General features: G+C 37.9%; 1 protein-coding gene and 1 long non-coding RNA gene across 5 annotated transcripts in view; one reads left to right on the top strand and one right to left on the bottom strand.

The window, feature by feature from the left end:
* The window catches only part of LOC111263354 (uncharacterized), a 37,963-nt gene extending 35,949 nt beyond the window's left edge, over positions 1–2,014 (bottom strand). Inside the window, exon 1 of the long non-coding RNA XR_002682170.2 lies at positions 1,499–2,014. This is a non-coding gene — a long non-coding RNA (uncharacterized LOC111263354). The remainder of the gene's footprint in view (positions 1–1,498) is intronic.
* Positions 1–12,829, top strand: part of grh (grainy head) — a 65,013-nt gene that overhangs the window by 38,545 nt on the left and 13,639 nt on the right. For 2 of the 4 annotated variants that reach the window (XM_022838352.2, XM_086969563.1), the window contains exons 3-5: positions 4,088–4,304; positions 4,466–4,969; positions 5,413–5,710. In XM_022838352.2, the coding sequence (XP_022694087.1) occupies positions 4,088–4,304; positions 4,466–4,969; positions 5,413–5,710 (1,019 nt within the window). Of the gene's footprint in view, positions 1–4,087; positions 4,305–4,465; positions 4,970–5,412; positions 5,711–12,829 lie in introns of those variants that run through there. The other 2 variants (XM_022838355.2, XM_086969564.1) reach the window with 2 other exon arrangements.

Raw genomic sequence — 12,829 nt, 5'->3', positions numbered from 1 at the left:
ATAAAAAAACCGTTATATTCCTGTTACTGTTAGAAAAACTCTAACAAATCCGCATCTCAAAATATAGATGCAGGTCTTTAAAATGCCATTCTTTTAAGACATACCAAAGCTCTCTAACATATGTTAATTATTTTTTATGCTTTTTACGGCACTTTTGTATTACGTAACTGATTCATTTCAAGCAATCTCAAATGCCTGAATATATTTATTTAATAAGAACTTGAATACAGCAGTCTCATATAGATGACAAATCTAACAAGACCCGCCTAAAGTAATTCTAAAGTAATGCTTAGTGGCATAATTACAGAATGTAAAAATAAAATTATAACCTCTTTGCTTCAGTGGTATTTACTCAGTTTTATCTGTCGCATTGTTTTCATCAGTTTCACAATGAAATAAAAGCAGGCGATTCGTCTCATGTCATATCTAAATCTAAACTACACAAGATAACTATCCTTGGCGTCTGCCTGGTTCATACATATGTACTACCACGCAACCCTTCATTTCCACCTATTTTTTTTATTTGGCCCTTATAACAGTGGTAAATGGTTACATTGCTACCACGAGTGAGGGATCATGTAAGAAGAAGTTGCTTTGTAATGAGACACTTAAGATGCAAATGTAATAGTCAAGTGGATGTTGCGCAAATACATACAAAAACTCGACTGCCTTTTTTATGGTTCCCTGTATATAAATTTGTAAAAAATCAACTAGTATAACTTGTGTGGAAGTCTCATTCGTTGCAAAACCAAACTTCCAATCAATCATAAATACATCATTTTTTACTTCGAAGAAGAACTGCCATGGATATCATATGCCTGTAGTCACATTAAAAGAGAGCATTTTCCAAGATTATTCTCCGAAACTTCTTACATCTTATTACTCTCGATGATCCAGCTCTTATTGGTTATAATGTTAAGAGAGACGTAACCAGAGTAATAGACGAAGAGAAAATTAATTATTCATTTTTCGTTGACAATTTATGTCAGAAGCATCTTATACCGCTTATGTGGCACTGCAATGGGTAGCTTTTCTCAATCTCTTCTATACTTTTCGGAAGTTAAAACATGCGCGGCGAATTCTTCTTTGGCATAGTTAACTTTCAGGTAACATTAACAGTAAATGTCTAAGCGTTACTTTCTGTTGAGTCTCATGCTTCTTTTACAGGAAGCTAAACAACATTCTAAGGTCCTGTCCAACAGACGTCAGCAATCGCTTTAAGACTTTATCAAGATCATGTGTTTAGAGCTAGAGATTTGCTGCTAGAATCTGCTGGGCAAGGTCTACTATCAAATTTTCCAATGACACCAAACCCACCGTAGTTCAGTAAATTTTCTTTTTTTTCTTCATTACCAAGCATTCATTGAATGAGGAGCTCAACTGAAAGACCGATCACGTTTATTTAGCCATCGCTATAACCAAGATATCCGCATGAAATAATCACAGTCATCATTTACCGTCATAACCCGTGGAAATATCTAACAAAAAAAATGCTTACCCACTAACGTGACGCAACCAAACAGAATGCTCAGCTTCTTAACCCTTGACGGCGATTGCCTTTACGGCTGACTGTCCACACGGTAACAATATTTTTACCAGCTAATATGCAATAGCTCTTTTCAATGCTCTGTTTTTGATTCGTTTTATAGTAACACATGTACTTGACAGAAACATTATTATTTACGGGTGTCCACTCTAGGAAATGTATCAGTACACACTTTTCCTTATTATAGTTTTAGCAATCATGGCGACGTTATACAGCCTCGCAGCCTAAGGCTATATATGTTCGATCTGATAACTTCACTTTGATGTCCAATCACTTCTTATTTATTGGACACTTCCTTCAACTTCATTCATACCTGTTTTGTGCTTGAGTTGTTGTTAAACAGTGTTGTTGATTGAAATGGTCGTCTTGGAGCGCCAAGTAGCTACTGGCATCCGTACCTGCCAGCTCTTGGGTAGCGACATTCATATGTGTGTATTCAAGGAAGACATAAGATGAACAGACGGATCATCTGTCTACTGTACTTTTAGACGTAATGTGGCAGCTTCAACCGCAGCAGAATTGCAGTTTTAGTGCCATATGCTGGTTGGTCGTAAGGTGCGCATGTTCTGCTTGTGCCGAATTACCCGCTCGTTTAAAGATGCGTCAAATCTTATCTGACATTTCACACATAAGACTATCCATAATTAAGACTAACTTACTTAATATCTCAAACATGAAATCTAAAATTTCCATGCGTATACTGTCTTTCTGGTACAGTATATATATATATATATATATATATATATATATATATATATTGGGTTGTCAAAAAGAGTATTGTTTTTCTACTTTCTAAAGTTGCATATCGCGAGTAATATAGGTCGCGTTGGGCCAGTCTTGGTGTCGTTTACAAACTGTGTTTAGCAGTAGAGAACCTGCTAACTTGTTGGAATGCCTTCATTCAAAGATAGAGTGCCTTGAATACAAGCAAAATTTCTACAAAAATTTGCTGTATCTACTATTTTATTACTATAAAGGTCAGATTGTCTTATTCTTAATGCTGCCTAGGCCAACAAAATTGTAGTCTTTATTTAAGACGCGTTATCGGAAGAGACGGTCCCAAAGTCCTTCTGCCGCTTTCATTCTGGAAACATCGATCTTCTTCGAAAGATACTTCTCGTAGTGGCCGAACAATTACGCAAAAAGTTGATGAAATTATTATGAAAGTTAAGCAAGATTGATATATGAGTAGCCATAATGTCGCCAAAGTACTCAATTTCCACCAATAAACACTTTTAAATCATTTAAAGAAAACAGACCACAAAAAACTCGATGTTTTGGTGCTACACGAATTGCCGCAAGAGAATTTACTCGATCTTATTTCCAACTACGGAATTCTTCAGAAACGCAATAAAATCGAGCTATTCTAAAGCGGTTGATCATGAATGATGAAAAGTGGATTACACACAAGAATAATTTGTAGCGTATAGCCTGGATTTTGAATTATAAAACTATCATGTTTTCGGTATCCGCACAACTCGCTTAATGGTGTTATTTTAACTTCAGTGGGGCAAGAATTACTTGCCACAATCTTTTCTCAAGAATTACGGAGGTTCTGCTCTATTGGGATTACCAATAATGTTACCAAAAAATGGCAAAGGTCATCGACTAAAATGGCACACATTTGGTTTAGTAATATTATTTCAAAATATAAAAAAACGTTTGCTTTAATTTTAGCTTAAATTGGCCAATACTTTTTGACAACCTAATATATTTTTAAGCCAAGAAAGGCCAATTCATAATGGCTATATATCTTTCTGGTTTTGAACACTTTACTGCTATAATAACTGTTCCACAGATAATCGACAATATATTCTGAAAGGACAAAATATAACAGATTTTTGATACCACCGGATAACGTACACTTCCGCTACTATGTTGGTAATATAAGAAGCAGGACAGTTATAATATCGTTATATAACAATAGAGTTTTTTTTTATAAAAATATTTTGACCAAAATAGCCTACCGCTTATCGGGGTATGCTGGCCTGTTAGTTAGAATAGATTCAGTTTGATACGGCTTTATCGCTATTCAGGTGAGTGGTTTCGTAAGGACCACAATAGAGGCTTGGTATATCATTCTATTTTTATTCTGTTCAACCATAGCATTCCTTAATACATCTACGTAGAGTATAGCTCTCAAGAAAGACGGCTAACATTACGTCCCTAATTGCTTTTTTGTTATTAGAAGCTGTAATAGTTCTCACAATTGAAGGCGTTTCCAAAATTAAATATTTGTAGAAAGTTACGTTCTCCTGAATAAATGTTCCTAATTTAATTTTTCACTTCTAGTATATAGGGTATACCCAGGACTCAAACTTTACGTGTAAAGACCCATTCTTGGTTCACATTTAGATCTGACATCTACTTGGAAATTTTGAGATATAAAATTATAATGTGCTCTTTGCTGTCGAATATTTTGCTATATACGCTTGCCGCTAATCAGATGGATTTCTTGTGTCGATGTCCAAATACTAAGAGTAGTTTTTCTTGACCATTGCATGTTAGTGACGCGATAGCTGTTTTTTTTTGGGGTTTTAGCCGGCGGTCAACTGGTTCTAGAGAACTCGTGGAAGCAGTACTACCAGGCGGAGGAGAATCCATTAAGCGCCCCTGCTGCGGCCATGCTCAACATTCATGGAGAGCAATCTCACGGTTCAAGTTTAGCCTACGAGGGATATGCTCTCAAGCCTCCACCACAACCTAATAATCTTGGTCCACCGCTCACTGTGCCCGCTACTCGGCCTGACATGTGGAGGTAGGTAACTGAGCTCATCCTAATTAGACCTAATTTTTGAACCAATCAGGACATCTGTTTATTATTATTATTATTATATACTGTATGCAATCAACGAAATTTAATACAGTGCATAAAACACACACGCAGGTCAAGAGTATGCTAAATAAAAGAAGTTTCAGCGAGCAGATGGGTACCTCACTGAAGCCAGCGGCCTCCATTCAAGAGAAGAGCGACGTGTTCTTAAATGACGTTAAAAAAGATCCCGGTTCTCCAGATCGACTTTGCCAAAAAAGCCCCGTCAACTCCCAGGTGTTTACATCCGAAAGTCCATCTCCGGCCGAGACAAAGGAAGTCGGGCTGGATGATGTGCCCCTCTCAATACTCGTCCAGGTAAAGCAAGAGCCATCGCAGCCGTCAGGAAACCCACCGATTTCTAACGCCCAGACTACTGCAAATCTGGCTCACACGCAAGCAGAACCCAAGTCCCCTTACAGTCCAGCCTACGCTACGGTTCAGCAGACACACTCATTCGGCGATATATTTTCTGCTTTGTCGGGTAATGTAGCCCCACAAGCTTTTGTGACAACGGTTCCATCTAAGCCCACGAGCCCGCAACCGGTGTTTACTGACGCAACTGCACCCGAAGTGGGGCTACAGAATACTACGACGGGACACTTTTACAGGTGATAATTCCCCACCCTTGGATGTGCTCTGATGTTCTGTGAACAGTGCCTGACCAACTTTTCTGGTGGAGGGAAGCTGTGTGGCTCATGAATTGAACTCAATGGATAACCTGCTTTGTTGTTTTTTTGAGGACACATTCAGCTAACCAAACCTATAAACAGAATGTAATATTCTCCGCTTTCGTAGATATAAGCAACTTTAATATACAATATTAGAAGAAAAATGTATATATATATATATATATATATATATATATATATATATATATATCTTCTGGGAAGCACGTTTTCGTGAATATAACCCGTAAACTTGGTGCATGAACAGTTCACGACCTACACAATAATTAAACCTATGGTCACTTTCATCGACTTTAAGGCGCTTTCTTTCGCTTGCATACAACTTGCTTGGCGGTGTCTTATTCATTAAACAACCTCTGTTTCAGGGACTACTACCAAGGAAATGGAGACTTCAGTACGCGAGCTATAAGCACTTCTCAGCAACAGGCTTTAACTGTGACTGCATTTCCCACCGACGTACTTTCCAACGCTAGCGTAACTACAACGACTCTCTCATCTACGGACCCGCTTTTTGTAGAGCGATACATCCGCCAAAGTTCTCAATCAGCCCTTCAACTTCAAGGATACAAAGCGTCCTTAAATGGCCTCACGGTCGATTTACCTTCTCCAGATTCAGGGATTGGGGAAACTATGACACCTCGAGAACCGACAGGTCTTCCTCAGGTAAGTCTGTATACGCGGTGGCGCTACTTTAGCAAATACGCATTTTATACTAATAGCGCGTTGCGGGCGCAAACGCCTGCATACCGCAGGGGATCGGTCGGTAGATATCTTCGGCTTCTCTAATCGAGATAGATAGTCAATAGATAAGTTTGGTGTCCTTGAATTTCGAGATACAAAGGTAGTCGCCGTGGTGAAAAAAACACGGGAAAATTTCGATGCAGAACCAAAAAATCGACGACGAATGGCGAAATGGGGAGAGATGATGCTGATCGTGGTGATGTCAAATTATTGGCTTGTTTCAGTGGCGGCGGCGCTGACGGCAGCCCGCAAATTGAAACCGAGGCGGCGACGGCAGTGGCGTTTACTCACGCCAGCAGCGACTTTCTTTCTCTTAATTTATTCCACATTGTTGAATCATTCGGTAGAACAAAACAGCGCCGAAGCAGCGTTGCGTCGATGGTATTTGCGCTTACTGCTTGAGCAAGTAGCGTTGGAGTCAAGGTCGCATGCGCTAGGGACATCGCGTGGAACGACTGAAATGATGCTAGAATGGAGTAGATGGACTCATTTCAAAGAGTTCTCCACTTTGATTTACTGGGTACACGAGGCCAAATACGCCCAACACACCAAACAAAAACAGATACGGTACCATAGAAACCCTGCTTACTAGCTTTTCGGGAATACGGTGGCTTCGTCGGCTAGAAAATCCTTTATATTGTAGACACGTGATCAGGTGAAATTGGCAACAGCGATAAGCGAAAAACAAATAAACCAGCAACCGAACGTGCTGTAATGCTCAAGCATAATGTAGTGGTGGTAGAACAACAGTAAGATCAAAGATAACGATTAAAAATTATTAGTCTCAACCGGACATGGAGCATTGGACCTTGACAAGCCGCCGCCCATTTACACTTACCACTTAGACTGTACTTCGATACACAAAGATTTCTTGGCCACAGTGATATTATAGAATTGCGTAGTGACTCTTTCCTAAATTATTATGCGATATTTTCTAATGATGATAAGGAACGTAGGGGTTTTCCGTTGTTGCTCTTTGCTCTTTAGATCATTTCTGAATCTTGTTGATGGTACGGCCAATCTAAACAAAAGTAACAATTGCCAGCAACCCGTTATAGTCATACAATTTCGCGATTGCATCTGTACTCCCATAATACTGTGCGTACCCCGTTATCTTCGTTGCACATTTGGCTGCCACAGTAACGGAGTAAGCAAAACGATGAATTCATAAACATGAGATTTTAGGCTCGATCGCCAGCTAAGACGCGATGATTTTTATAATGACTTGTGCTCAAAGTATTAGAATGTGCAAACATGCCTTGTACCGATGTTAAACATTCAAAGTATATTCATATCCTCGAATAGACTATTGTCAACATGATATACTTTTTCCTGTGCGCGTGATTATTAGTTTACATGAATTGTAGTCCTGCATATTAGATAGATATTTTTAAATGTGTTTTTATCAGCATAAATACGCAAATAGTAACCAAATAAATTAGTAACAAAATAAAGAGCGATAAGCATGGCATAAATTACAACGTCTCTAAAGCTCTAACAGAAACGTTGCGAAAAGATATAACGAACAAAAAAAAAGATTTTGTTTGTGAGTGTTGCTTGCAAATTGCTATTAGGGTATCAGTGTCCACTCCAAAGCCTCAACGTTCCACCACTATTCATGCCAAAGGTTTCATTAATATTTGTCGTTACCAATAGAGCAATTTTCACCACGGTTATGGTGCTACAAGTTACTTCATAATATAAAATTATGAAAAATCTCTCTGCAATTGCACCCTGATTTTTGCAGGCAATAAAATCACGGCTTTTATTGTGGAGAAAATTTTAGATACAATCCGCTGCAGACTGCTAATTGGGACAAAGGAAGCTCTTGGCGAAAATCATGGGTGCATTATTTGGCTTAGAATTACTGATGTGTTGGGATTGATTTCCCCTGCTTAAAATATGCCAAGATTATGAGCAGTTACTCTACACAAAAACCTACCAAAGTAGACTAGAAGAGGTACAATAGCTCTATTCGATTTGAGGCATCTAAAATCCGGCGATGTAAGCCCATCACCTCAGGTTTTTTTTTCTTATATTCTAGATTTTTACTATTCGGCAACCACAGGAAAGGCGGTTTGTCGAGCGTCCTTTTTTGTGGACTGTCGTTCTTCGTGACAGTTCATTCAGCACCTTGTAGCAGTCAAAACTGGACGGTTGTTTATAATGACTCCGTTGATGGATATGTTTGGCTAACTCTGTCTGTCTTTGTGACCCTGTGTCGACGTATGCGATTTATTTATGGACAGGCATATACCAAGAATGTATGCAGCAACGATGACGTTGGCCATCTAGCTTACAGTTCAGGCGATGTTTGGCTTCAAAACAATATTCACCGAGAAAATAACATACAACAACGGTAAATTAATGCACAAATGCATGATCGTTATTGCTACTGTACCCGAAATGAATCACACTACGATCTCTGCACACATGATCTTTTATACATCTAGCAGATCCCCAACAAAGGGGTAACTTTTTTTCAAAAAAGAGTTTAACGGCACGAGGAGCAACACTAATTAATAAATTTATTGTTTCCGTTGTATAACTTGTTATGAAATGTAAATGAAAATTCCTGGCTATAAGTTTATTACAAAGATAACGAACGAAATAACAAAAACAATAGCACCAAATCTGCCATAGACACCTATGCGCGTGGACAACTCTGGCTCTCATGTGACATGATACATTGTGTAACGAAGTCAGAAGACCCAATCCCATTTTATTTGAGTTTTTACTCAAAGGTGGTAGCATGTGATTATATAGAACTGTAAAAAAATCCTTTATAAGACATAACTAATTTAAGCTGACAGAAAATCGATCAAGTGGATGCTGGCTACGCTGCAGCGAAAAATCATCTCGGTTATAACGAACTAATGGTAAAAGATATCATCTATCAAAATATGAAGACATTTATGTTCTTTAATGTGTGCAACCACGATGTCTGAACAGTTAATTTATGTGGGTTTAAAAGAATGTACAAATTACTACCCATATTAAAGACTTTCCCCAAAATTATTATTGAAAATTATTATGTAGTATTGAAGAGCATTGCTCTAGAGTACATAATGCTAGCTTTAGGGATTATTATTTTCTACAGATTGACTTCATGATAGTCTATCTATGTCTTGTTTGACGTACTGAACTAAGGCACATATTAATCTGTGGTAGGGAGAAAAAGTAACGTCGGGTTTGCCCATTGTACCCTAGGTCACATTCAGGAAATCGTAGGTTTGCTCCGCGTTGAGTCATTTATTCCTTTAGAAAAAAGTATACCTTAATTAAGCGAAAGTTAAGAGGTCTAAATCTCTAGCCGGTCATTAATGTCGCGGTCATCCAAAACATTGAATTGGCGTGCATTTTACGTTTGTGCAAACAACTGCCGACATGTACGAAATGTTATCCGGATAAACTGCATACAGTTAGAACTACGTAATGTATTGAAAAAACGTTTAAAAATTTTATATATGTATAAACGTATATATATAAATTACAACATCAAAAGAATGCAGAAAAACAAAAGCCGTATGGAACTTTAAATTCAACATATGCGTTTTTTACGAAAAATGGACCGATAAAATAATTATTGAAAACTATGCACTTTATGACCGTTGATCAAAAAAAGAACAGCGTTTAGCTCCCAACACTTTGTTCTAACACCATATAATAAAAGAAATACTTAAAAAAATTGAAGCTAAATAACATTAAAGTAATACTAATAATATAGTAGCGATGATCGGTGACGTCGAATATTATTGTTAACGTGAATGACCGCTACACACATCGTGATGGCGGTGGCAATAGTAAGCGCAGCAAGAGCAATGACTGCGACTTGCAGAAGAACCAGCGACTGTCGATGCTTTTTGCTATCGGCTTTAATTTCTTTATCTGTATTCCCTTCTTCCTTCGACGTTTTTACCGCGCGCTGAACGTTCGTTGCTAACGAAATACGTTTCTGTAGCACAGAATACAGGTGCGGTTGTTGCATGGCCAGCATCAGCACCAACCACATCGTGGCGATTCCCGCTCTAAACAAAATCCGTATAACGACTGCACTCTCATACATAGAGACGCACGCAGCGGGCAACAAGTGAGCTCTGCGGGAGCTCTGTTTAGTTCTATTTGGCCTGTAGAGTCTTTTAGCTGTCCTCGATGTATTTATATCTGACATTCGAAACAAATCTGCTGCTATAGCACCTTTTAACCCCGCGTTTTTGCTGCATGCATGCCTTGACATTTGTGTGTGTTCGCACGTGTTATGTTGTTTTTCCACAAAGAAAAAAATGAAATTTTGATAGTACACTGTTCTTAGCATTACACTCAATTTTTCCTTTCAATGCTTTAACGCAACAATTGTTCTTTCAAAGCAGACCTTGACAGAAAGGACCCAGATATTGGTTTGTTAAGCGTTCTATTATTTTTATGTTGTTGCTCCTGCTTCGTCTTTTTAAATAGTAATCATTTATCTTTTCTATTACGGCCAAAAAAGAGCTGAAGGTAACTGAAAGTTTCGCCTAATCGTGTTTCGTACCGTCTACGTCTTTCTGATGACGACAATTTTATGGTGCTAGTTTAGTCGTTGGTACTGGTGATAAAAATGAGGTCGTGTTTCTCGTACATACGACAATCTGTATCGATGGTTATAGGCGATGTCTCTGTCCGTTTCCAGCACTTGTCTCAAACTCTTACCCCCATTCCCCTCGACCAAATCTATCGCACAAATTGCAGAATATCACAGAGGGTCAGTGTCATCATTAACTCCGTTGTTAAAAAAGAGACTACTATAGAGCTGCTAGGATTCTAAGGGTCATATTGAGCAAACAGTTAGCAGATAAAATTGTGGTTTGAGTTCAAATTCCACATATCCGTTTCATGCTGAGAGCCATCTGTCTAGTGAAATACTTAATGGGAACACTGGATGTAAAACTTGAGACATTGAGGAGAACAAATGAGCGAACGTACTCAAGGTTAAAGTAGTCTTAGACTGAAAGACAAGAATAAACGAGAGCAGACACAACGACGTTTGACTTATTGTGCTGGACTTTTCCCGATCGAAAAAGTGATTAGATAAAAAAGAGAAAAACCTGCGGTGAAGAAACCGTGAAAGGCAAACAACTTGCAAGTTTAAACAAAGCTCCACAAAAAGAAGTTACCTCTGTTTTTACATTTACCATAAACAATTATATTCGTGTTATCTAAAACCAAAGTGCAATTAGTAAAAGCCAGAATCACTCACCTTAACAGAGCCCTATTTGCTCAGCTTTTCATCGCCTGAAAAAAAAGGGTTTTATTTTCTATGTTTATATTGAGAGATTCGGCCGCAGCTTGTATATATGCAGCATTTACATGTTGCCTGATGTTGACACATCGAAACTGACGTCGACCATTCACTGATAATCTCGTTCATAACTAATGGCTTTCTACTATAACTTTTACGAAAGAAAGAGCAAAGCATTTAAAAGTAAACTTCGAAAGCCAATTCACAAATACTTTCCGCAGATATTGGTTATTGTTGCGATTTTCAGTTTTAAAGAAACTACATGAAGTACGAATCTTTTTCGAAGTCCTTAGTCGGCTCATCCGAGCGATTTTGCTGGAACTGAAAATGCCGGAGGATGCATAAAGCTGCGAAAATGTGCCTGTTCTAAGTCACACCTACGTAATATCAGCTCTCTGAAATAATAAATAATTAATTTGTTTGGGAAAAATCCGTGTTTTAAGATTTTACTTCGAGCCTTAAGTGCAACTTGATGCCTCTCATGTAATCTTTCAATTATTAATAATTAAAGGCAAGACACCTTCTCTAATAAGACTTTATGAGCCTGCGCAGATTTAAATAGAAAAAAATTAGGAACCTTAACCTGTAGTGTCTATCAGTAGCATAGTCATGAAGACATAGCTAGATATTAGTAATAAATTAGAAAATATTAGGCGATCTCATTCTTTCCCCACTGTCTTGTTGCACTGAGTAATCCGCTTGATGCTGGCCCAACTTAGTGTAAAATACAATTTCAGCCTATTTATAGCAACTCACAAAATAGCCGAAGGTCGTTTAATACATGCTTCAATAAAGACTAGTAGAATTCGCCCTATCTCCACATTTTTATATTAGGCAATACAAGCCTTAAATACATCATTAAGCTTTCGACTTACATGTTGTCCAAATTGACAACCATTTAGAAGTCAACTATCAAAAACGTCGTCTCGTTATGTACAATTTCGGGCTACTTGCCATTAGCCACGCCTACGTAAAGCATTTGTGCGATGCTCATTATATATTTATAAAACCCTTCAATCTAACTGGGAATCATAATACTTACTATTTCATGTAGCTCGCTAAATATTCAGTTGTACATAAAAATCAAACGTTGTACATAAAAATATCTGAGCAAATCACTTTATGTACAACTATATATATAAATTTACAACATACGTTATTGCTAAACTGTATATGAATAGAAAAGATGTTTGAATTACACAATATATCTTCTTTACCAAAATACCGTCCCTGAACCTTACGTAAGACAGCGGTGGAACCTATGTGAATGCTCATGTCATCGATATCCGAATGGACTCCTTACATTTTTGAACTCTGCTAACAACAAGATTGTTCTAACCAAATGCAAGGTGAAGCACATGCTGACAGACTGAAACACATTAGCGAACTTTTACAGCAAAAGCGCCCTCGATCATATCATATTTTTAATGTCTTGAAAGTATCTGAAAGCTGTTTTCTTAATTGAACTACAGTTTATCACATTAATTTTGGGGATGTTGAATTAATTAATTCGCTATTATAATATGAACGGGACGTGAATGCTGACGAAGATAAGTGAAGTCCGTCGCAGTCGATAGAATACAGCTGTGTAGATAGCCATTCAAATCAGTGTTTATTAACGATAATACTATTTCACTAGAGTTGTTATTTATCATAATTTAGATGCTTTTATTCCTGTACACTTTCGCCTAAAAAGCTCGAGCGTTAAGTCATGTGATGAATTGCTACGATGTGTAAGATCCCACTTCTTTCTACCATAATCA

This window comes from Varroa jacobsoni, unplaced genomic scaffold (genome assembly GCF_002532875.2).
Source record: "Varroa jacobsoni isolate VJ856 unplaced genomic scaffold, vjacob_1.0 scaffold_759, whole genome shotgun sequence".
NCBI lineage: Eukaryota > Metazoa > Arthropoda > Arachnida > Mesostigmata > Varroidae > Varroa > Varroa jacobsoni.
Note: the sequence above shows the minus strand (reverse complement) of the source record. Positions and strands in the feature narration are given on the sequence as shown.